This window comes from Euleptes europaea, chromosome 17 (genome assembly GCF_029931775.1).
Source record: "Euleptes europaea isolate rEulEur1 chromosome 17, rEulEur1.hap1, whole genome shotgun sequence".
NCBI lineage: Eukaryota > Metazoa > Chordata > Lepidosauria > Squamata > Sphaerodactylidae > Euleptes > Euleptes europaea.
Genome location: NC_079328.1, coordinates 11766757 through 11793216, shown reverse-complemented (window position 1 = coordinate 11793216; position 26460 = coordinate 11766757). Strand labels below are relative to the sequence as shown.

The 26460-nt window shown below is 45.2% G+C and overlaps 1 protein-coding gene across 1 annotated transcript in view; it reads right to left on the bottom strand.

Annotated features, from left to right (window-relative positions):
- NRG2 (neuregulin 2) overlaps positions 1–26460 on the bottom strand; it is a 214362-nt gene that overhangs the window by 76750 nt on the left and 111152 nt on the right. The window contains exons 3-4 of the mRNA XM_056862284.1: positions 19644–19815; positions 3714–3832 (exon numbers count right to left, since the gene is read on the bottom strand). Of these exons, the coding sequence (XP_056718262.1) occupies positions 3714–3832; positions 19644–19815 (291 nt within the window). The remainder of the gene's footprint in view (positions 1–3713; positions 3833–19643; positions 19816–26460) is intronic.

The window sequence follows — 26460 nt, the reverse complement described above, 5'->3', positions numbered from 1 at the left end:
CAGACATATCTCTACAAGATACTCTTTATTATCCAGCACAAGACAATTTGTTTTTCACTGGCGGGCATCCAAGGGCTCCAGCTGTATTTAGGGTCTTCTTATGTCTTTGTTGGCCGTGACTGTGTCAGTTATACATGGGAGACAGTCAATGCTTTTCAGAAAGTCAACATGCATCAATGTATAAATCCCCCCCCCCTCTCTAGCAAACACATTTAGTGGTTCCTGCAGTCTCACAACAAAGGGAACAGGAGAAAAGCTTGCGGCTCTGCAGATTTTTACTGTGAATGATGTGGCACAGGACGACCTCCTGTCCTGATCATTTATGTGACAGTGGAGAGCCAACATGGTGTCGTGGTTAAGAGCAGCGGACTCTGATCTGGAGACCTGGTTTCATTCCCCACTCCTCCACATGAACGACGGACTCTAATCTGGTGAACCAGGTTGGTTTCCCCTCTCCTACACATGAAGCCCACTGGGTGACCTTGGGCCAGTCACAGTTCTCTCTGAACTCTCTCAGCCCCACCTATCTCACAGGGTGTCTGTTGTGGGGAGAGGAAGGGAAGGAGATTGTAAACTGGTTTGATTCTCCTTAAAAGGTAGAGAAAGTCAGCATAGAAAAACCAACTCTGCTTCTTCTTCTAATGGGTGAGAGACATTTAATGGGGGCCTGGCACAGCGCAGGTTGCAGGAACTTTGGGACTGTGCATAATGCCCAATTCAAACTCCCAAGCCTGCTGACAAAGCATGCCTGAAGATTCAGATTCCATCCCCATCTGCTTCCCTGCCCTGATGTTAAAAATCAGATATTGCTGAACCACAGCTGCTGCCGCCCTAACACTTCCAATGTGGATGGCGATATCAAAAATAGGCTGCTATGCATGAAAACAGTGGAGTGATAATGTCTGAGCCTGGAGAGCCCACAGCACTGGACACAGCTGAGGCAGCAACCTCTATCGCTAACACAAGCTGTCCCTTGAATCCCATCTGTGAACGCAAACTAAGGTCTGAGAAGACACACACACGGAGACAACAGCGTAATGGATTTATGGATATGCACTGAGCCCTTGCCGGGGGTGGGGTGTTGGACAGGGAGAAGCTTTTCTCCCTCTCTCATAATACCATAATGTGGGGTCATTTGCTGAAGCTGGAGGGTGAGAGATTCGAAACAGATAAAAGGAAGTATTTCTTCACACAACGCATAGTTAAATTGTGGAACTCCCTGCCCCAGGACGTGGGTAATGGCTGCCAACTTGGAAGGCTTTAAGAGGGGAGTGGACATATTCATGGAGGAGAGGGGTATTCATGGCTACTAGTAAAAATGGATACTAGTCATGATGTATACCTATTCTCTCCAGGATCAGAGGAGCATGCCTATTATATTAGGTGCTTTGGAACACAGGCAGGACAATGCTGCTGCAGTTGTCTTGTTTGTGGGCTTCCTAGAGGCATCTGGTTGGCCACTGTGTGACAGACTGCTGGACTTGATAGACCTTGGTCTGATCCAGCATGGCCTTTCTTATGTCACGTTCTTATGAAATGGAATGCAAATATATTTGAAACAATGCAGTCTTGTCATATACAATGCATCCAAGTCATATACAGATGCTGCTTTAGCTTCCCACATCAAAATTAAGATATACCCAAGCTGTACATTAATATACAACTTTCTACACTGTACAGTGATTATATTTACAAAGTTATGATGGTTTAAGTGTAAAAGCACCAAGTTCTTCCACTCTTCCAAAGTGTTCCTGGAAACCAGAGTGGCAGTTCTAATCTACAACAGTGATTCTAAGAACAATCCTGAGTAATCAATCGTTTACAGAAACACAGAGGGTCACAGAGGGTCGGGAATCCACAAATAGGCACCAAAAGCACCCCCCTCGCTTCTCTTTCATCGGGTCTGATTTAAATGTCATCCTGGCAAGGCAGAAGAGCTTTCCCATGCAACGCCACACTGCACTGCATCTCAATGAAATTGCTCCAATCTGTCCAAAACAGTTTCAACATGCTTAGTTTGCCTGCCAGAGATCACTTTCCATGGCGGATAATGCACTGGAATGCTAAAGAAGCACATGTAGGCACTTCGCACGGGTTCCAGTACTGTTTAAAGGAGGACCCGAGCCAGCACAAAGTTACCAGAGGAATCTCTTTGCCTTGCCTTGGTAGCATCATGTTTAAATCGGGCCTCAGACTCATTGTACAAACCAAAGGGTAGACCAAAGTAAGGATGCAACAAGAATCTCTGGTCTTCGTAAGCAAAACAACTTATTTACATGTGTCTCAAATTTGCTTCACCTAAAACTATTGTTCAATAAGAAGAAAGGTGCACAATCAAGGACAGCAAGTTGCTCGGAAGCAAGCAGGTCAACCTCCTCGTTTTTGGTGGGGGGGGGAGAAGGATAATGTGCTCCAGTGCTTCTATAAAAATCACTTAAAAAAGCATACATCAGACCTCTCTGATATTAGGATCTGTATCTGCAAACAAATATGAGAAAGAACAATTCGGATGATACCTTTCCATGGCAATAATAGAAAAGGTTTACACATCCCTACCACAGGGTGTTGTGATAGTTGCCTGTGCTTGGTGTTGTAGTCATGGCTGCTGGTGCTGACAGGATGTCATGGGAGGTGAGCGGGGAAGGGAGGTTACATCCCAGCCTGAATATGAGGGATCAGCTGTGAATCGACTTCTGATCTCCTGCTCAGGAAGTTGTGCTGGGGGGGGGGGATCAGGAGCCAACTTCCAGCTGATCTCCCAGCTGTTCTTCTGCTCTGCTATCCTGGAACCTTTGTTGCCTCCCACACATGCTGAGATGCAGTAAATGGGGGGGATGATCAGAAGTTCAGCTGATTTCCCTTCTCCTCTCCCCTTTCCAAGCTGTTGGCTTGGGCTGCAGAGCAAAGAAGAATGCAATGCAGGCATTAAAAGCACTGCTTTTGTCCCTGCCCAGTTTGGAGGATAAGGAAGAGCTCCCTTTTGTAACTTTACAGTGAAGCTGGGTGGATAAGAACTCCCAGCTGATCCCCCAATCAACGGCTTCTGATCAACAGGCAGCTGCAAGTGTGTTTGGCAGCTGTTTGAGTAGGTTGACGGAAACTGAACATGTCCCTGATCGGCTCACAGTCTGATCATGAGCGTCGAACAAGGTAAGTGCACCTGCTGAACAGGTTCGCTGAGAAATTTGCAGCATCTCTAGTCAAGTGTTCTCTGCTAGAGGTCAAAATTTATGCCAGAGCTGTGTTGATTTGTTGTCACCACAAGCAACTTCCCTCTGCACCAAGAAACAGTAGGTACACCAGCCTGGCTAGCCACAAAGAAACAACAAGGCTTAAAACAAGATCTGAATTGATTGGAATTTTCACAAAAGTTTCCATTTTCTTGTCAAAATGTGTGGGTTTGATGGGTAAAACAAACAGGCAAAGTTTTTCTCTTTCATTCGAGTCCTAAATGCTGCTCTCTGTACAACCTCCCCCTAAAAGGAGGTAGAGATAGAAAGTGGATTGTTTTTTGTATTTCTTGTATATAATTCATACGAGTGGGCTGTTGATATGGGGTGGTGGAAGAGTTCTTGGTGAAGTTCTTGCAGACAGTATGTAAAAGGACTCTTCTCCAAGCTTGATCAGAAACGCTCACAGATTCCACATAGGAAAATAATAACCATATTAAACAGATTGTTTTGTCTCAACTCTGCTTAAAACGCTCAACTTACCACTTTTCACACTGATGGTGCCTTTGACTGTGTCCCTGCCCAGCACGTTCTCTGCTTCACAGCTATATTCTCCTGCATCTTCTACTCTCACCCTATTCAACTGTAATCTGGAATTTTTTCTGCAAAATAAACAGAGACAGACAAAGACATTATCTGTGGCCAGTATGGTAGGAGAGCCACTTAAGGCCATTTGGGATTCACAAATTCTACACAATTTGTGCATTTGATGCATTTGCAAATACCGTGAATGTAGCATTGAAAATGAAATACTTCACAGTGTCAGTTTCTCAGAGAACCAACCATGCTAGGTAACATGTACTAGTCCCAATAAAAATCCTTGGGAGATCTCACTGCTTATTACTTTTTGTGGATACGATCTGTTTCCTCCCAACCATTGTTTCTTGCTTTTCAATGTTTCCAATTCATAACAGACCCTATTATTTGTTCCATTACTGTTGAATTCTCCTAAGAGTTTTTGGTAAAATAATCTGTTAACAATACTACTGAAAGTTCAAGCCTGTAATGTCTACCAGGTCACTCCTATTTACATATTTGTTGACATCGAGAAAATTCTATAAGGCTGGCAAGTCAGGGCTACATGTTGAAGAAGCCATGCTGATTTTTCTTCAGCAAGGCTTGTTCTTCTAGATCAGTGGCTGCCAACCTTTTTTCACTTGTGTACCCCTTGGCAGCCAATTTCCATAAATTGTACCCCCCATATTACCAAAATATTTTTAATTAATATAGTTGCTGTTATTTCAAATGCTTTTCCCCGCCATTATTCAATTTTTTTTTGCATACCCCTAAATGTCCTGGTTTGTAACCCTAGGGGTATGTGTACCCCAGGTTGGGAGCCACTGTTCTCGATGTTTCTAGCCTTTACCCTAATGTCTAGCCTTCTCCCCAATTTGCCTGCATAATCAGCCACCATCCGTGACTCACAAGAGGAGTAGGAAGCCTTAACTTCAAGACAGTTCAATCTTCTCGAGGCAGCTGGCTGGTGCAAGAAAGGGTAGGCAAGGTTGACATGAGGGGTCCTTGGGAAAAAGATCATCAGATACTAGTAAATAACCCAACGATTGGGGAAGGGGGGTTGTGGCACACTGGGGTGGCTGACCAGGAATGCTGACTAGAGTGGGTGGGAGGAGATGGGGTAGCCTCTGCCGCAGCCCCCCTGGAAGTACAGTCAAGGTTGGTAGTGTTGATGTGAGCAACTCAGCATGCCTGGACATTGGGGGGTGCTACATCACTCTAAATGTGTATAAGTGTTATCTCCTTGGATGGGATGTCCCTTTCTTTGTCTTAACCTGGGAGCTGCCCTCTGACCCCTCCTCCCTCCGTGTGTCCTTTGTTTTTCCCTTCTCCACACAGATCTCCGTGGAGCCACACATATCTACAGGTCTCTCCTGTAGAAACAATGCCTTGTGTTTCCATATGCCAGATCAGCTGGCCACTTGTGCCAGGGAAAAGTACTCTTTAGGCTAGGTTTCTCTTTCTTCCTTTCGACTGCAACCTGGATGTAAACAGAATCTACTTGAATAAATGTAATTTTGCAATATATGTCTTCTTGGGAGATTTAGCTACTGCACTCAACATCATGCTTCTATGGCTGGGCAAACTGTGCTACATTAATATCCCAATAGGCAGATGTTGGGGAGCTCAGAATGATTCTGGTTGAAGTTCTGCTATCCAACTGACAACGAGGGGCAACTCATTCGCTTTGGATGCTGGATCACAATGGGTAGCCATGTTAGTCTGTCTGTCGCAGTAGAAAAGAGCAAGAGTCCACTAGCACGTTAAAGACTAAAATATTTCTGGCAGGATATGAGCTTTTGTGAGTCACAGCTCACTTCTTCAAGATAACTTCTTCAAGAAGTGAGCTGTGACTCACAAAAGCTCATACCCTGCCAGAAATATTAAGGTGCTAGTAGACTCTTGCTCTTTTCTACTTTGGATGTTGTGGGGCTGACAGTGTTTGGGGCACCAAGCAGATTTGTTAACAAAAATGTGCAGAATCTTTAGATAATCAGAAATCAGGATAAAGAAAGGGGGCAAATCGTGAATCTTGGTAACTTTAATTCAGACTCAAATAAGGATTCCTCTGTCTACTAGGGTTATTGTAGCACACTATAACAGCGCAAGATGACAGAGGAGTTATTATGATTTGGCTTTCTTATTGGAATTTTATTTAGCAGGAGGTAAACTGAGCAGCAGGAAATGTCTTTCCCCCAAGATTATCCGTCTCCTTCTCAAAAAAGGCAGACTTGCCCCTGCCTGTTTCTAAGTAGTAACAGAACAGGCAGTTCACAAGGAAGGAGTTTCCCCCTCTTCTCCAGCAGAATTCATTGGAAAGGACAACTCCCCTGCCCAGTGGGCGCCAGGTGGCTATGTGAGCAGTTGGTGGGGGGGGGGGGCTGATAGAAAAGTGGATGATTTGACATTCTGGTAATTGCTATTTTCTACAGTTCATTATGGTCCATCGTCACTAAAAACAATCTTAAGCTCATTTGGCTCGGGGAAATTGGAAATGGAAAAAGTCTTTTAATACAAACAGCACCTGGGCTTGAGATAACATTTACCATGCACTAAAAATCACACACCCTTAAGATGTAGAATCACTGTTTAAACTTTTCAATAAGAGAAATTCAGACAAGCACTCAGAATAAGTAGTAGCCTAGGCATTCTGACTCCCATGGTACTGCTCAAGCTAGTAAATAGTTCTAGTCTAATAATTAGCCGCATTTCAAGGGATCAAAAAGAATCCAGCATCATTTGCAAAAGTAACAGCAATATAGCTAAAGTCTGCAAAAACAGAAATTATACAGCAAGGTACAGCAAGACCATTTGTCCAACATGATGGCACGATTTTGTTAAAACAGAACTCAGTGATCCTTCACTCCTTTCTGCACAATGTTTTGTTGTTTTTATGTTTTTGTAGGTGTATGTTAGCTCTGGTTTTAATTATGTGGGTGTTGGTTTTAATGGTTTTGAAGATGTTGATTTTATTATGTACTTTTAATCTGTCAGCCACCTGAATGGCCCTTATGAAGGCAGAAAGGCAAGGTATATAAATTTTGTAGCTAAAATAAATAAACAAACTTCTGAATGGTTTCGATGTCATCTAAACACAGTGGAGTGAGACCTCGTGAGAGCTCCACTCTCTCAGGTCCCAACTCTGCGTAAGAACTGAGAAAAACTGGAACACATAATATGAGCAGGAATGGTTTGTTTTCCATACTATGCTAAGGAAAACTCTGCTGTATCCATTCCAGCGTCCATGTAGTTCAACACCCAGTTTTCAACAGTAGCCAGCTAGGTGCCTCTAACAAGTGGTACCCCTTTGGAAAAGAGAATTTGTGGCTGTGGCTTGAATCAGATAGTCTCCATTTATCATATTTTATTGGAATGTGAAATGCTAGAGACCTACGTACTAAATTTTTAATGCCATCAATTTTGGATAGGAACTCTTCTCCCCACTCTTTGTTTAGACTTTTACTGAACGGGTATGATCCAGAAACTACAGAAATAGTAGTCATGTTTTTGAAGCAAGCTCTAATGTTAAAAATCAAACAAAAAATATAATAGCTCCTATTCCGGTTACTTGTAGATACTCGTTTTCTAAATATACCTTATATTCACTGTACTCTGGCATACCTCATTTTATTCATGTCTATTGCTACAGATTTCGATATTGATGTTTTTATAATTTGTCAAATTCTGGAATACCTTGTACGATTTGTTATGCCAATAAAGGTTTTTGAATTGAATTGAATTGAGTCCAATTGCCAAAGCACCTATTTTATCCAGGTGAACTGATCTCTATCGGCTGGAGATCGCTTGTAATAGCTGGAGATCTCCAGCTAGTACCCAGAGGTTGGCAACCCTAATTGAAGTCCCTCCCCTCCCCAAACCCCACCCTCCTCAGGCTCCGCTCCAAAAACATCCCACTGGTGGTGAAGAGGGACCTGGCAACCCTACGTGCACTCCATGCTATGAATCACTTTAGATGTTCTTTTTGGCACGTTAGCCAGCCCTTTACTTCATTTTCAAGATGGATGATCAGAACTGTATTCTAATTGTGGCAAGACCAACAAATTGCCCAACGGCATTATGATACCTGAAGCCTTGTTTTTAGTTCTTTTCCTACGGCTTCATCGCTCCAAATTTACTTTTATTCACTGCAACAGCACACTAAGATGCCAGTTCAATTAACTTTCTGCTGTGACCTCAAGATCTCCTTCCTGGGTTTTCTCAGTCAATTTAGACTTTGTCAATGCAAATGTATGGCTCTTTGTTGTAATGTGCATCTCTTGGTAACTATGTGACTCCTTTTATTTATTACTGCACAAACGATATACACTTAACAAATATACTTTAAAGTTTACAGAACTTCAAAATAATACACAACACATACTTGTGAAAAGAAAGTGATGTATAGTTAGAAAGAAAGGGCCATAACTAATAGCATAGATATTATTAAAGAATTCAAGTCAGAGTCAAATCTGTACCAGTCAAGAGGACCAAATCAAACATCATTAAAATTTACCATATCTATATAGCTAACACATTCTGTATCTTACAGAGCCATTCACTTTTTCTTGGGATTTTCTGATGTTTTTAACATATGGCAAACACCATCCTTGTTGCTACAATCAAATATAATACTAGATCTTAACATTTCAAGGGAACGCCTTCTTTAATTCAGTTCAGCCCTGTTCACGTTTCAGTGAACATATGCACATCCTGCCTGTACATTAGGGTTGCCAACCTCTAGGTACTTAGTACAGGAAACAGCTGACACAACCATAGCATAACAAAATTGTATTAACTAACTACAAGCAACAAGTGAAAGATATATACAGTGCCAATGAAATAAAGTATGCACAATATTTATGAAGAAGTCCATATAAATGGTATCCAATATCAATCTGTCCAAAAATGGTATCTTCAAAGTGAAGAGTAATAAGGGATACGATCGTTTCGCAGTCTTCCTCAGTCCCACTTATATCAACAGCAGTGCATATACTTGTTACAAATTCAACTTATGCATATTTTCACAATTTTCCATAAAGTCCCCATAGGGATACTTAATATAACTGCAAATATAGCTCTCCAATATTCCCAATTTGGGATATTATATCATTTAATCCTAGCAGTTATTCAGCAACTGTTCAGCCAACTTTTCACAGCATCTACTACAGAGTCAACAGGTTACAGATAGTAACAGCCATCAGTTATATTATACTCCTTGGAGTCTCCCATCTAAATACTTGACAGGGTCGAGGCTGAGAATGTGTGACTGGCCCAAGGTCACCCAGCAAGTCTCAACGGCAGAGTGGGGATTCGAACCTGGATTTCCCAGATCTTAGTCCAACACCTTAACCACTACACCATGCTGACTCTCCTTTTCTTTTAAGATACCAAAAACTATTTTCCAGCCTGTTATCAAAACCATTTAGCCTTACCCAAAGGCCACCACAAATGTTTTAAAAAATAAGTTTGCTGCCATGACAGTGTCAGAATTTGCCTGATTCTGTTTTAGATATCTTTTGTGAGTTTCCAGTGTTAATGCCAATGATCAGCCATTTAAAAGCAAATTTCTCTGACATCTGAGCTAATTTAGAAGAGAGAGCTATTCAAAACAAAGTACCTTAAAATCTCTTTGCCGTTTTATAAGTCTCAATATTTACTACAGTAATCCTGACCTTTAACCCCCCCCCCCCCATTCACCTAGAGCAAAGTTTGTGATGGGCTTTTAACTGGGGCATGTTCTAGGATCATAAAAGTAGATCCACTGCTGCCCTTTAATTCTTCTGTTGCTCATGCTGGTTTCGTTGCATGATCATATTACATTGTAGTATAGTATAACTTTAAATTGGGAATCTGACAGCCTCCACTTGCCTTGGAGAGTTTCCAATTATTATTTTTTTGCCCACCCTCAGAAAATTACTGACCAGTCTTTGCCATTAATTCAAAATCTTGTCAGGGATTAAAATAAATGTATTGGGGAACAGAAGATGTAATTTGCAGTGCAATCTTCAGAAGAGTTACAACCAAGTCCGTTGCATTCAGATTGAACATGCATACCTAGCATCAGATAACCGAGCCAGATTAGGGATTCTTCTGGTAATCTCACTGGCCATCAGCCTTCCTGACTGAGCTGAAAGACCACCTTCACCTAGGGGCACTTGATCACTTCAGCTTTCCAGCTGAGGATGAGACCATTCCAGGGTACCAGAACCTAGTGCAGTTCTAGGCCAGGTTGTACTTTAGGTGAAGGGGTGTGGCTCACTGGTAGAGCATCTGTTTGGCATGCAGAAGGTCCTGGGTTCAATCACCAGCAACTCCAGTCAAAAGGATCAGGTAGTGGGTGATGTGAAAGACTTTTACTTGAACCCCTGGAGAGCCGCTGCCAGTCTGAGTAGACAATACTGACCTTGATGGACCAAGGGGCCGATTCACTATAAGGCAGCTTCATACACGTACTTTGGTTTTACCCCTCTATGCAGTACTGCTAGGCAAGCTGCTATGAAGGACTCTGGTAGACCTCATTTCTCTATTTCAAGTTAGTTTCTCTCTATTTCAAGTTAGTTTATTCTGAATAAAATTGTACTCTGTTTACTTCAGAAGACCCTCAGTATATTCCTGACTGCTTGTATCTTACATTGGAGATGAGTATGGGGTCAAAATATGTTATTATTACATCAGTGGAGAAGGATATCTTAAGGTGAGCTTAATGTTCACTCATCCATGTCCATGTTTTATTGTTGCTGGTGAATCCTAGTCAAGGCAGAGGATGAAATGCCCACAGAATGTAGCAAGGCCAAGTAAACGTCTATGTTCAGATGAAGTATTTGGGTCTGCGGCGATCCATATGGCTGCCACTTTCTTTGCATCAGGAGATCCCTCAGCAGAGAAACAAATCCCAAAAAATCTAGTTTGCTCTTGTTGTATTCACACTTCTCAGAATTTAATGTGAGGTTGCACTGTTGAAGCCACTTCAGAGCAGTTTCACATGTGTCATCATGTTCCAGCCAGCGTGGTGTAGTGGTTAAGAGTGGCAGACTCTAATCTGAACCGGGTTGGTTCTCATTCCTACACATGAAGCCAGCTAGGTGACCTTGGACTAGTCACAGTTCTCTCAGAACTCTCTCAGCCCCACCTACCTCATAAGGTGTCTGTTGTGGGGAGAGGAAGGGGATTGTAAGCCGGTTTGATTCTCCTAAAAAGGTAGAGAAAGTTGGCATAAAAACCAACTCTTCTTCTTCAGCTGTGCCAAACAAAAGAATATTGTTGCTAAGACTGTACCACAGCCAGCCCAGCAAAGGTTTCCCAGGTGACATTATGAAAAATTTCAGCAGCTGAAGAGACACCAAAACTCAGTAAATGTGGTGATACATATGGGTGAAGTTCTAGGTAGTTAACAACCAGCATTAAAACTGCTTGGAGAATATTTTTGTTCCTTCAGGTCTGCGATTATATTAGCCACTATAGGGTTTACAGCTTGCTTTGGCAGGCACGCTTCCACACACAGGGTTCTTAAATAATTTATTTATTTTTTAAAAAAAAACAGAAAAGGAGACGAGCTCAAAATCCAGCATCTATTTAAACTAGTAGAAGAGGAATTAGAATCATTAGAAAGATTCAGTATCACTGAGAAAATTCAAGGGCCTACCACATGGATCTCTCCATTTGTGGCTGCTCCCAAACTCAAACCAACCAGGAAAAATCTTGCTTTTAAAAACTAATTCCTCTTCTACGAGTTTTCATACATAGAATGGAATGTGCCTGTATGGTAAACCTGCAGGCTTTACAATGCTATCAATGTGGAGCTTGACCTGATGGTTTTATGCTTACCTCTACAAAAACCAAATTTGTGTGAGTGTTGAAGAATCTGTTCCAGCGGGTTGGGTGAATATTTTGCAGGCCATATGGTTTCATGGTTCCTCTTAACTTCCACAGGGGTGGGATGTCAATTAAGATACTGGGGTATTTTTCACGGTGGTTTTTGCTTCGGTTTCGAATAAGAGCAAACAATAAACCGATTTAAATAGCTTTTTCATGGCAGCACAGATTCCCCCCCCCCCCCCATCCCGAGGCATTTTCAATTTTTCATGGGAGAAACAGCGCACTTCTCTGCGCTGCTTACGTCTGCTGCCGCTCATGACTCACCGCTCCAAATCCGCCTAATCCCGCCCACTCTTCCCATGATCCTATGTGTGTGTGTGTTGGGGAGGCATCCTGAGAGCGGCAAATCCAAGCCAAAACCCCCATCACCCTTCTGAAGAGGGGCAGCCAGTCTGCTCTGGGTCTCCCTCCAGCTGGTGCGATCCTATGTGTGTGTGTGTGTGTGTGTTGGGGGGGCATCCTGAGAGCGGCAAATCCAAGCCAAAACCCCCATCACCCTTCTGAAGAGGGACAGCCAGTCTGCTCTGGGTCTCCCTCCAGCTGGTGCGATCCTATGTGTGTGTGTGTGTGTGTGTTGGGGGGCATCCTGAGAGCGGCAAATCCAAGCCAAAACCCCCATCACCCTTCTGAAGAGGGGCAGCCAGTCTGCTCTGGGTCTCCCTCCAGCTGGTGCGATCCTATGTGTGTGTGTGTTGGGGGGGCATCCTGAGAGCGGCAAATCCAAGCCAAAACCCCCATCACCCTTCTGAAGAGGGGCAGCCAGTCTGCTCTGGGTCTCCCTCCAGCTGGTGCGATCCTATGTGTGTGTGTGTTGGGGGGGCATCCTGAGAGCGGCAAATCCAAGCCAAAACCCCCATCACCCTTCTGAAGAGGGGCAGCCAGTCTGCTCTGGGTCTCCCTCCAGCCGGTGCGATCCTATGTGTGTGTGTGTTGGGGGGGCATCCTGAGAGCAGCAAATCCAAGCCAAAACCCCCATCACCCTTTTGAAGAGGGGCAGCCAGTCTGCTTTGGGTCTCCCTCCTGCCGGTGCGATGCTGTTAGAGTGGCAACTCCCCCAGCCAATCACCATTCTTGGGGGAGGAGAAAGGAGACGTCCCGGGGAGCGAAGCAAACATTTTTTCATGGGCATCCGAGCAAAAAAACGCTCTTCTACTGGAAAGTACGGCTCAGAAGTGGTTTGGATTGCCTCTCTTTTAACCCGGCTTATTTTGCTCAGTGGGGGAAAACACGGATCTGCAGTGAATAACCAAAATTTGCCTCCGACGTAAATCAGCATCGAAACAGCAGCAAATCTCTGTGAAGAATACCCCACTCAGTTGAGATGCAAGAACATGTACATCTGGCGTTCTTTTAGGGTTCACCTATGTGCAAGAAGTCCAAATCCTTTCTGCCTGAATTTTCTTTTTAAAAAATCATGTAATTGATTTATTAAAATATTTATACCTTGTCTCTCCGGTTGGCTCCAGGCAGCTTACAGGTAATAATTAAAACATTTAAAATGAAAACCAGACAAAACAAAACCACAAATACCCTCCCCTGCTGCTGTTTATATCCCATCAACCCTGGTAAATAAACCACCCTTGCAGTGCCTCCTGAAGATCTCCAAAGAGAGGGCTCTGCTCACATCTTCAGGGAGCTCATTCCACAAAGTGGAAGCTTCCATGGAAAAGGCTTGTGCTCTGGTTGATGCCAGGTGGCCCACCCTAAGTGGGGCTCTAGCTAGCAGGTGGCACAGGGTTGCCAGCCTCCAGGTGGTGGCTGGATATTACAACAGATCTCCAGCTGATAGAGATCAGTTCCCCTGGAGAAAATGGCTGTTTTGGCAATTGGACACTATGGCATTGAAATCCCTCTCCTCTCCAAACCCCTCCCTCTTCAGGCTCCACCCCCAAAATCTCCAGGTATTTCCCAACCTGGAGCTGGCAACCCTAAGGTGGCAACCTGCAGCCCCTAGCTGTCACATAGGAATATATGGGGGAAGATGGTTCTTTGGGAGAGCCAGCATGGTGTAGTGGTTCTAGGAAACCCAGGTTTGATTCCCCACTCTGCCATGGAAACTTTCTGGGTGACCTTGGGCCAGACGCACAGCCTCGACTCTGGCAAGTATTTGGATGGGAGACCTCCAAGGAATACCAGGGGTGTGATGCGGAGGCAGGCAACGGCAAGCCACCTATGAATATCTCTTGCCTTGAAAACCCTACAGGGGTCGCCATAAATCAGCTGTGACTTGACGGCCAAAAAAAAAAAGGTTCTCTGGGCCCCAGGCCATGAATGCCTTCAAAGATTGTAACCAGCACCTCGAAAGGAACTCCAAAACAAACTAGCAGTCAATATTGCTTTCAAAATGGGCGATATATGTTGCCTTTGCCTAGTCCCCGACAATTAGGCTGCCACATTCTGGACCAGATTCAGTCTCTGAGCTGTTTTCAAGGCAATTCTGCTGAATTTTTATTGACTGTTTTATATCTTCAATTTTAGAGACTGGTGCTTTTTCAACCAACTGCGATGTTTCCTGATGGATAAAAGTGCATCAACTCCCTCTGGTTTTAGAAGGGAGGGTTTGTTACAAGGGGATTGCCTCCAGCCAATTTACAGCCATTGCTGAAATTATGCTAACATTCTGATTAACCAGCATAATAAAGAATTGTTCAGCCGAAAAACAAAAGAAGGGGAATTACTTTTAAAAGCCTGAACAACAGATGTTGATATCAACATGTATTTTTACTAGGGGTGCTGTGAATTTCACCACAAACATGTTTGACAAATCTGTTGAAGGTGACAACCAGACATGAGCAGATCACCCAGTTTGTTCAGTTCTTGTTGAAAAGCTGCAAATGACTGACAAACAGGTCTGCATCAGGTTTGTGCAAAACTGTGCGCATCTGCAAAGACACCTCTGATTCAAGCCAACAGGTAGCCATTAGCATCACTAAGGATGACTTAGACAAATGTGTATGTGTGCGTAAAGTGCCGTTAAGTTGCAGCCGACTTATGACAACTCCAGCAAGGGGCTTTCAAGGCATGTGAGAAGCAGAGGGGATCTGCCATTGCCTACCTCTGCACAGTCTTCCTTGGTGGTCTTCCTTCCAAGTACCAACCCTGCTTAGCTTCTGAGACCGGACAAGATTAGGCTATGCCATACCACCTTCCCTCCCGCTTAGACAAATACTAAGAAGACTGGCTAGAGGGAGACTAAACTCCCCTGAGCCCCACCCTCCGTGGGCCGTTGGGCTCAGTCTTCCCCTGTTCCCGCGCTCGCGCCCCGACCTCCCAGGGGGCGATCACTCCCGTTCCCCGTCTTCTCCCCACTCCCCTCTCCCACCGACGGCTCCCCCAGCGATCTACCGCCACTCCCGCTCCCCCGCTGGAACGCGGGGCTGAGCTTTGGCCTCTGTTGGGTCCCCCGGGTTGTCCCCCCACCCCCAGGACCCATGCTGTCTGCCTCGGGCCGGCCCATTTCCCCCCGAGGTGCAAGGTCGGCGCTCGGCCTCCCCCCGTTTCCCCCTCCGGCTCTGCATCCACCCGCGCCGCCGGCGGGCTCGGCCGCCCTCGCCTCCTCTTCCCCCCGGCCTGGTAAGTGGGGTTGCCTCCGCAGGCGTTGGGGTTCTCCCGGAGGGTCCCCCGGTTTCAGGGCATCTGCTGCCCGGGAAGGGGTTGTCCCTGCCCCCCTCCAAGACCAGTGCCGTCTGCCTCGGGCTGGCTCACTTCCCCCGAGGTGCAAGGTCGGCGCTCGGCCTTCCCCCGTTTCCCCCTCCGGCTCTGCATCCACCCACGCCGCCGGCGGGCTCGGCTGCCCTCGCCTCCTCTTCCCCCCGGCCTGGTAAGTGGGGTTGCCTCCCCAGGCGTTGGGGTTCTCCTGGAGGGCCGGGTGTGGCGGTGGAGGCAAGGCGCAGTCCCGAGGGTCCGCCCCAGGTCGTGGACTCGGGACACATACCGTACTTATGGTAATAAAAATAAGACATCCCCCGAAAATAAGGCATAGTGTGTCTTGTTGAGGAAAAATAAATATTAGACAGTGTCTTATTTTCGGGGAAACACGGTATGTTAAGCCATACAACAGAGAGCATAGAAGAAATGTAGGTTACATTATTTTGGACCAGCTGTTGCAAACTTTGCTGTATTCCTGCCGCAAATTCTCCTATCATTTTCTCTCCGGCTTCTAAAGATATAAGAACTAAGAATGCGCAAAAAGAAAGAAGTCTGGTTCTCAAAAATACTTAGGTGGCTGGACCTGTGCTCCTACTACACCTGCTGACCACAGCCCGAGAGCATATGTGCATGTGTTCTTTGAAAAATGCACAGATTCAAGAACTCCTCCTGCAGCCTCGACAGCTGGCACCAGGGGAAAGTCTGTTTTTCTCTTGGTTGCCTCTACTCGGCAACCTGTTCTTGATAACCTGACAGGTTTCTTGATAACCTGACTCAACTCATAGCTACCAGACAGAGTGGGGTGGTTTAGCCATGGTATGGAAACAAATCTTTCAATACCAGCTTTGTCTGAAGTTTTAAAGGGAAAAAGCAATAAAATACACTAAAAAAAAGTTGCTAAGTATCATGTACAAAAAGAAACCCAAGAGCATTTAGGATAAGAAAATAACAAGTGCAAATTCATCCAGCCAAGCATAATCAGATCTCAGAAGCTAAGCAGGGTCGGCCCTGGTTAGTATTTGGATGGGAGACCACCAAAGAATACCAGGGTTGCTGTGCAGAGGAAGGTACTGGCAAACCACCTCTATTAGTCTCTTGCCATGAAAACCCCAAAAAAGGGGTCGCCATAAGTCGGCTGCAACTTGAAGGCACTTTACACACACACAAGCATGTTCTCCATCCTTACAGATTCTGAAGCAAATTTGTTTCTTTCTGCTCAGCCTGGCTCCCTTCTCTGGCTCCTGCTCTGGTCTCTTCCCTCACAGAGATATAAAGGAAAAGGCATATCTCCTTCTCGTTTGTTTGTTTTTGCCGTCAAGTCACAGCTGACTTATGACGACCCCATAGGATTTTCAAGGTACTCCTTCCCAGATCCTGACCCATCAGTGATAGCAGTCCTAAGGTTCAGTTGTCACAACTGTCTTTTGAGTTTTGTTCCTCGTGACTTGCTGAGCCACCTCCAGAATTTTGCGTTCATTGAAGCCAGAGATGCACAAAACACAAATTGTGCAAAATGTTGCTGCGTGCTTGGAGATTTTCTCCTCTCACTATTCTGCTGGTGCATCTTCAGCCAATTCTTGTGGTGGTTGTGCTGGCCTCATGTTGTTGGCCACATTCTCCTTGACCTGGGGCTTATCTGCACACTTGACTAACTCCTGATTTTCTTGGCAGTCAATCCACACACATTAGAATCGGTCTGGGCATGGTTCTTCTGCACATCAGCCCGCCCTCTGCATTTTCACAGGTGTGGAGTCAGTTTATTTTCTTCCACACTTTCAGCTCATTCCTGAGCCTAAAGGACAAAAGTCCTTAGGAGGCCAGGAAGAGGCTGTGTCGGCGTTCAGGCCCCTTTTTGCCGGTGCCCATGCCACTTACACTGCCCAGGGTGGCATGGATGCCAGCAAGGGAGGCCCAGACGCCATCCTCCCAGCGCTGCTGCAGCAAAGCCACCCAGGAATGCTGGCACAGCCTCGCGCCGGCATCTGAATAGCGCACTTCTGTGCGCTGTCCTCCCAGGGACATTTCTACACCGGGCCAGGGGAGGAGCCACCTTTAGCCAGCCTCCTAAGCCCTTTTGGCTCAGGAACGCCCCCTTTCCCTTACCTGGAGATAAACCACCTTTTTCGGTGGAGTATCCCCATGCAATCCAATGGAGCGGTTGCACGAGTTTTCCAGGTAAGGGCAAGGTTTCAGCCTTAGTGGGGGTGTGTGTGTGAAACCTCCTTTGGAGGCAGCGTGGCAGTCACCTGCGCAGCCCTCCCCCTCGGGAATGGGCTGTCAGTTTACATAATCAGGATTCTCAAGGACGGGTGCTGTTGTCATCAGTGTTGCCATTGGTGGCATCACAGCAACCCCCTTTTTAAAAAAACGACACTAAAATATCAATATATCGATATAGTTTTGTAATGATAGTTTAAGGTTCTCTGAATTCCTAGCTTTCAGTTTGTTTTTTTAAGTAAGTCTCTAGCCTGGGGTGTCAAACATAAGGCTTGTGGGCTGGATCCAGCCCCTTGAGAGCTCTCATCTGGCCACTAGCCAGCCACCCTGCCTCACTCTCAATCTGGGCTGGTGAGACATGGACCGGCCCAACCAAGTGACATTTATGTCCTTATCCGGCCCTCGTAACAATTGAGCCCGACACTCCTGCTCTGGTCTCTTCCCTCACAGAGATATAAAGGAAAAGGCATTTCTCTGCCTTTTTATATTACATAACTCTATATCAATATAACAATATTTTAGGGCTGTTTTTTTTTTAACTGAAACCACTCGTCTTTGGGGGTAGGAGTGGGACTGGTTAGAAGGAGAAGGAGGAGGAGGAGGAGGAGGAGGAGGAGGAGGAGGAGGAGGAGGAGAAGAAGAAGAAGAGCTGGTTTTTATATGCCGACTTTCTCTACCACTTAAGGCAAAATCAAACCGGCTTACAATCACCTTCCCTTCCCCTCCCCACAACAGACACCCTGTGAGGTAGGTGGGGCTGAGAGAGCTCGAAGAGAGCTGTGACTAGCCCAAGGTCACTCAGCTGGCTTCAAGTGGAGGAGAGGGGAAACTAGCCAGGTTCACCAGATTAGCCTCCACCGCTCATGTGGAGAAGTGGGGAATCAAACTCATTTCTCCAGATTAGAGTCCGCCGCTCCAAACCACCGCTCTTAACCACTACACCACGCTGGCTCTCAGTGGGGGTGACAGTCCAATTATTGAAAAGTGGGCTAGAGGTGGGCGTGAGTGGGAGGGGCAAAGAAAACCTACAGAAACATTACACATGAGGAAAAAGGTGACTCAGAATTGGCTTCAGAAAAAGATTACGGTAAAAGTGGTTTCAAAAGAACAAAAAAAAACTTGGGGGGACAAAAAATGAAGTGAAGACTAAAGGCACAAAAATGTGCATGGAAATTGGGGGATAAACTGAAGTGATGGGGAAAACCCCATGCAGTAAAGCCCTCAGGTTGGTTCCACATGACCATTTCATCTGGAATTACCACAGTCAGTTCACACGGCTAATACAGAAGATCTAGGTAACATGGTAGTCACCCTATTGCAGTCCAGTATTTTCTGTGCTGCTTTCCCATCTTTTTCTCAATTACAATTGGAAACCGCGGCCCTTAAAGACAACTTTGAAACTTCCATCAGCGCACAGTGAAGCTGCAAATTTGTTGACGGGGGTGAGACAATATGAGCAGGTTACACATGTGTTAAAACAGCTTCCTCGGTCCCCCGTTTGTTTCTGGGCTCAGTTTAAGGCAGTGACGCCGAACTTTAAAGCCCTTCCTGATCTGGAGCCCCCGGAACTGAAGAACCTTCGCTCTACACATGCACTGTGCGCCAACTGGGAATTTAAATGTAGATTAAAGGTTTTTACTCAAGCTAACCATTAATTGTTTGAACTTCTGAAATGGTTGAAGTCTGCTAACATCTTTGGTGCCCCACTGTAGGTCTTTTGAGGGGGGAGATAAACATTTTAAATAAATAAAACAGCTAGCACACTTTGCAGCCAAGAGAAATGCAGTAATTCCAGTTTCCCAGTCCTTATGCCCCCTCCTCTCAAGGAATTAATTAGGAATATATTCAGATATGCCAGCACAATAGAATAGAACAGGAAGTAATTAACTAAGTACCAAAGAGAATCACAAGCCGCCTTAAAACATGAATGGGGAGGGGGAACACCAAGAAAGAGCTCCAATGTTATATGAAGGTACATTTGATAGCTGACACCACTTTGTTTAGAAATTAACTATTCCTGCAGGATTCCTTCAGAGAAAGCATCTAAAAGGCAATATATGAATGTTTGAATGAATTAATTTTTACAGCATTAGCCAGAACACATACATGAATGCTAAAAAAAACACAATTTCTAGGTAGCAAATGTTTAATACTTACTTGCCATTCCCATATTTGATCCTGACATCTTTGCTCTTTTTCAGCTCTTTGCCGTCTTTGAACCATTTGTAGGATGGCTGGGGATTCCCTGCACTGGCCTCACATTTCAAAGAAATCTTTGCCCCCACTTCCACACTGAGACTCTTCAGTTTCTTTAGTTTGGGAGGGACAGCTGCAAAAGAGGAGGAAAAGCAAGGAATGAATCAAGCAACTAGGCCAGCCCTTTTCAGCATTAGGGAACGAGAAAATAACACTAGGGCTGCTCAGGTTTCCCCTGACAAAGCCTTCTGTTCCAAGGCTTCCTGCTTGCATCTCCCCACCCCCAACCAGTGACCAAGTCACCATTGCCTCTTTCAGCTTTTTTTTTTTGACATGTCAAAGCAGAGAAGAAACAAGTGCATTCCCCACTTCCCCACATTCATTTTTTTTAAAAATCTGGCACCAAGAGACCCTTAACTTGCGCACACTGCAGCTCTTCCCACCCCGATACACCTGCTGCATTTTCCCCTTACGAATGAATGCCAGCACCATTTCTCCCCGAGCCGGGCACGAGAGAGATGTAAAATGCCCATCCGAGTCGGAAGCTCAACTCCGATCAAAGAGGACAGCGCCATCATGATCTCACGCAGGCCCTTCTGGAAGGATGCTCCGTGCCCTCCTTCCGCAGCCGCCGCTCTCCCTAACTCATTTGCCGCGCTGTCTCCCTTACCGCTGCTGCTGGTGGTGGTGGCAGACATGCTGTTGATTCCACAGCCTGTGCTGATCTGACTGGCAGCATTTGGCTACAGGAAAGGAAGAAGGGGAGGAGTATTCTCTTCCTTACAGTTCAGCTACAATCACTGCAGATTTTTTTCCTCCCCTTGATGCTCATGTGCCTGCCTATTCGTTCTGGGAATGTACTGTACGCTCACTCTTCCGCTGCCAAGTGGGAAAACGCTAAAACACCTCCCCGTAACAGAAAACAGGCAACCCAGAAGGTCATTCTGCCTCTCAAAAATGACAGTCTTCCCCATCAAGCGGTAGCTGCAAGGTCTGCCAGAGACAGGGAGGAGGAACAGAAAAGCGTTTGGGCTGAGAGGGAGTAAAACCCGGCAAGCAAATATTGAGAAGACCCCACACAACCACCATCAAGTAAACGGCCCCCAAACACCATGGATCCGCTGCTGCCGTGAGCCATGACCTTTACTGGATGCTTTAGCAGCGAAGGGAAAATAACACACTTGCATCAGAAAAAGATTGTGCAACACTGCAGCATTCAGCAAATGCTCCCCAGCCAATGTGTCACACACCGTATGAAGCTTGGCAACCTTTGAGATATTCCTCTTCATTAGGATAGCTGGGTGGTTTTTTTTTCTGTAATAGGGTACAACCTCATTTTTCTAAATGTCTCGAAGATATCCAAAATAGAATCTGAAATTCATATAAACCTGATGCCATCGATCTGAGTTATTTTGGCATGGCCTTCACACTGGTTTGTTTAATGATGCCCAAAAGATATTCCTACCATCTTTTCTACCAGCCAGTGTGAAAGATCTGGGGATCTATATCTCTATAAATGCAGATAATATGTTGACAGATAATTTGTAACATATATTTCTGAAAGGAGAATCTGACATTAATAACATGGGCAAAGTTCAGGATCTCGTGACTTGGAAAATTAGCTGCAGTAAAGATGAAAATATTGTTGGGGTTTGTATTTAAATTTCTCCATGTCCCTCACAAATGCCCTCTTAAATTTTTAATAAAATCCAAACAGCAATTAATAAATTTATTTGGAATTATAAATGCCAGAGAATAGGAAAGGAGGCTCTTCAGTTATCACACTGTGGGCAAGTGTGGTGTAGTGGTTAGAGTGTCAGACTAGGATATGAAAGAGCCAGGTTCGAATCCCCACTCTGCCATGGAAAATTGCTGTACACTCTCAGCCTAACCTACCTCCCAGGGTTGTTGTGAAGATAAAATGGAAGAGAGGAAAGTGGTATAAGCCACTTTGGGTCCCTAATGGGGAGAAAGAAGTGGCATACATGAAGTAAGTAACCTATTTTAAAGGAGGAACAGTAGTTCCAAAAATTGAGACATAGCCGTGAGATTAGTGATCTTACTATTACGGCTAAGGGAAGAAAACTCAGGTAGTTTGGAATATCAAACAGGTGGGCATTGATACAATACTATTTACTTGGACGTGGTGGGGAAAAGGAGACAAAGGGATTTATGATTGAACTGGTGATACCTGCTGAATTGATTAAAGTTTGCGGGGGCGGGGGAATAGGCCACAAATTGTGACTGTAATGTTTCCACTGGAATCAGTTATTGATCATTCTGATTTTAAAATGGCCAGACAAAGTGCCAACTTCAATGTGTGCATAAGACATGGTTTATCCACGTTAATGCATTTCAGAGGTAGCCAATCAAGAGGTATCCTTTGTTGCGATGAAAGAAAACTATAGCCCCAGAAAAGGTCTCCGGGTACCAATATATGCAATTAAGGGACCTTGTGTAGATTCTGAGTAGGAAGTTCATTTACAAGGAACTTACAAAGTTTTAACTTTTTTCCCCCCTCAAATCACTAACTCAAAAGGGGCTACTAAAAAAAATCTACTGGGGACTTCATGATTCAGACCATTCAGTGAAAATGGGAGAGAGACTTCCCTATGAAGATCTGATGACAGGAATGTTCTTACATATCTGGTGGAATTGTTCAGAGGCCCAAGGGTATTGGGATACAATATTTTAATGTATAAGCAAGATTCCGAGCAATAAGTTTAGCTTTTTATCAATACCATGTAAATTTAGATTATTGATGCTAAATATGTTGACAGCGGCAATAATCTTAATTGCTCCTTCTTGAAAATGAAAACTCACCCAGATATGCATGAATAGCCCTGGTTAGAATTTGGATGGGAGACCTCCAAGGAATACCAGGGACGCGACGCAGAAGCAGGCAATGGCAAACCACCAAACATTGGGCTGCATCCAAACACAGGTGTAAGAGCACTTCCTGCCCTAACCTGGATAGGCCAGGCTAGCCTGATCTCATCAGATCTCTTAAACTAGGCAGGGTTGGCCCTGGCAAGTATTTGGATGGGAGACCTCCAAGGAACACCAGGGGCATGACGTGGAGGCAGGCAATGGCAAACCACCTCTGAACATCTCTTGCCATGAAAACCCTACGGGGTCGTCATAAGTCATAAGACTTGACGGCACAAAAATATGGCATGTGATCAGTTCTTGTAGGTTATCCGGGCTGTGTGACCGTGGTCTTGGTATTTTCTTTCCTGACGTTTCGCCAGCAGCTGTGGCAGGCATCTTCAGAGGAGTAGCACGCCACAGCTGCTGGCGAAACGTCAGGAAAGAAAATACCAAGACCTCGGTCACACAGCCCGGATAACCTACAAGAACTGATGAACTCTGACCGTGAAAGCCTTCGACAATATTATGGCATGTGATGTTTATGAGTAAAATCACAGCTGTTAAGCATATAAGGCAGGAAAAAAACTTTAAGGAAGAAATGTTTATAGCACAATGGTACCTGTTTGTTAGTTATTGCAATCAGCTGCATAGACTGAATAATGGTCAGCAAGAGATTTTACTTGATGCTTAATGTGGGTTATAGTTTTATTTGGGGGGGGGTTCTTTCCACTCTCCTTTGAATATGGTGATTGTAGGTATTCATATATGTTAATAAAAATTTTAAATATAAAAAACCCATAAGAAGGAAGATCTTTTTATTTGCCCTTAAAATGAACCAACAAACTTGAAAGCTGGTACTGTTTTGTTAATTAATAGCTTATTATTTTATGTCTGTATTATAATCTGCTGTTTCTTATTTGTTAGCCGCTTTAAGTGTCCTTTTGAACAGAAAGGCAGGATACTAATTAATTAATTAATTAATTTCCTACAGCGCAAAGAATGCAAACACTGTATTGCACCCACTTAGTGTCAGAAAGGATGCAGAGTTCTCAAAAAATATTTTGCTATTAGGAAAGGGGGGGTCTTCCAAGAAGCAAGCATATAACACAGCTGAATATACTGTATTCTCTTTCATGATGATTCGCAAAGGAATCAGTAAATATCAATTCTGATACATAGGAATAGCTCCAGATTTTTGCTCCTTCTCTGTAGCACCACAGTTTTAACACTGCTTCCTTCTTATCCACGCCCATTTAGCCATTGCTCTTCATCATTCAAGAACACAGAAACATAAAGAGGCTAGATCAAAGTAGATCCGACTCTAGTCCAGTAGACTGTATTCAATAGTAACTAATCAAATGCTTTTGGAAAGTTTTGGCTATCAGCCATCGCTCTGCTGTTTTTCTCACCGAAACACCTGACAATTACAGTCCTTAAATAGAACTATTTAGCTGTCATGGCTAACAGGCATAGACCGACTTAGGGTTTGATCCCACAGTAGATTTCCACTACTGGAAAGAGAAGGTGGTTGTGATGGATTTCCTAGGGGCTAGACACTACCCCACAGGATCCTTCTTGTAACGATTTTCCACCTACCCTCTGCACTGGGATTCCCAATAAGATTTACATATTTTTTTAAAAAAAATTTTTTCAAGGGAACACAATCTGGGCCTAGGTATAAACTCTCTAAAGCACTGGTTCCCAACCGGGGGTCCGTGGACCCCCAGGGGTCCGCGAGAACTAAATTAAGGTCCGCGAAACAAAGTTATAAATCCATAATAAATTAATATTTTCAATTAAAAGTTCTCTATTATAAAATATATATATTCAAATATTATTCTAAGTTTAATGTTTAACTAACAGTTATGATTACAGTTTATTTTCAAATTATCGGAATTTTTATTTTGAACCTTGGGGTCCCTGCACCGAACAAAAAAGTCCTAGTGGTCCCTGGTCAAAAAAAGGTTGGGAACCACTGCTCTAAAGCCTGAACTTATAAAAAAGTAAAAGGTAATGGTCCCCTGTGCAAGCACCGGGTCATTCCTGACCCATGGGGAGACGTCACATCCCGACGTTTTCTAGGCAGACTTTGTTTGTGGGGTGGTTTGCCAGTGCCTTCCCCAGTCATCTTCCCTTTACCCCCAGCAAGCTGGGTACTCATTTGACCCACCTCGCAAGGCTGGAAGGCTGAGTCAACCTTGAGCCGGCTACCTGAATCCGACTTCCGTCGGGATCGAACTCAGGTCGTGAGCAGAGCTTTGGACTGCAGTACTGCAGCTTAACACTTGTTCACTTTCAAGTAGCAAACCGCCTGCTCTTGTCAGTTTACCTCACTAACCCTCAGTTATAAGTTCAGGCTTAGGTATAAACTCTCTCAAGCCTGAACTTATAACTGAGGGTTAATGAGGTAAATTTACAAGAGCAGGCGGTTTGCTATTTGAAAGTGAACAAGAACATTTCTTCAGAAAAAAACACACAACTGAGATAAATATTATCCATCCAGAGTGGTGGGACGTTCCGTTTTGAACAGTACATGCCTAAGGAAAACTTTCTCTCAGGCAGCTGTTTAACATCCTCATACAGTGCCTCTGCTGCCATTCAGCTCCACACCAGGCTGGCAAACCCTCCTAGCCTTCTGTAACATCTCCACCACTAGGGTTGCCAACCTTCAGGTGGTGTCTGGAGATCTCCTGCTATTACAACTGAGCTCGAGGTGACGGAGATCCGTTCACCTGGAGAAAACGGCTGCTTTGCAAGGCGGACTCCTTCGTAGTCTTCAACGGACAGGAAAATAGTTCTCCTTTCTCTTACTGACAGCGGCCATTTTGTCGCACCCGAGGGGCAGGCAGAAGGCACAAAAGGAAGGTTAAGGAATTAGGTCAGGGGTGGGGAACCTTTTTCCTGCCAAGGGCCATTTGCACATTTATAACATCATTCAGGGGCCATACCAGGTGTAGATCTCTCGGTGTGGGGGGGGGGGGAGAGGCTAGGGTTGCCAGGTCTCCAGCCACCACATGGAGGTTGGCAACCCCAGGGGAGGCCACACAGAGAAGGCCTGCAGGGTGCCCCCCTCCCCCCCTCCCAGGTGGGAGGGCATCCAGTGGTGGGCCCGAGCAAATGAGGCACCAGGGGGGCGCAGCCCACAGTCAATTGGCAAGGGAGGAAGGAAAGCAGAGAAAGAGGAAAAGGGAGGGAGGGAGAAAGGGAGAGACAGGGAGAAAGAAATGGAGAGAGGGGGAGAAAGAAAGAAAAGGACGGAGGGAGACAAAGAAAGAGACAGAAAAAGAGGGAGAAAGAGAGGGAGAGAAAGGAGAGTGACAGAAAAAGAGGAAGAAAAGAGAGAAAAGCCTTCCCCCCCCCCGCACATGCACACACGCATGCCGGCCCCGTGCAACTGGGCCCCAGCCTCCCCACCTCCCCCGCCCACACACACACACACACACACACACACACACACACACACCCAGCAGCGCACGGAGCCCCAAGTGACTGGGCCCCAATCTCCATGCCCCCCCCAGAGTCCACAAAAGGCCCCTTCCCAAAGCCCGATCGGCTCCCGCATGCATGCTCTGCCGCCGGGGGCCGCCGGCCTCTTTCCCCAGCTCCCTCTCGCTGCTCAACAGCTGACAGGCCTCCATGGCCGGGCCCCAGAGCTCCCGAGGGCCACAAAAAGTGTGGGCCTGAGGTTCCCCATCCCTGAATTAGGTAGACTAAGTATTTAGAGCAGAATTAGGTACAGATAAGATATAGGATATAAGCAAGAATATAGAATAGTTTTAGATAGAAAGTTTCCTATAGGCCTAAAAGCACAGAGCTGTGCTGCAACGCTGCTCTCCCCTCAGAGGCAGGACGAAAACTGGATCCTCCAGGGGGCAACTCCTGCCAAGGAGGCAGGAAATGAAAATTG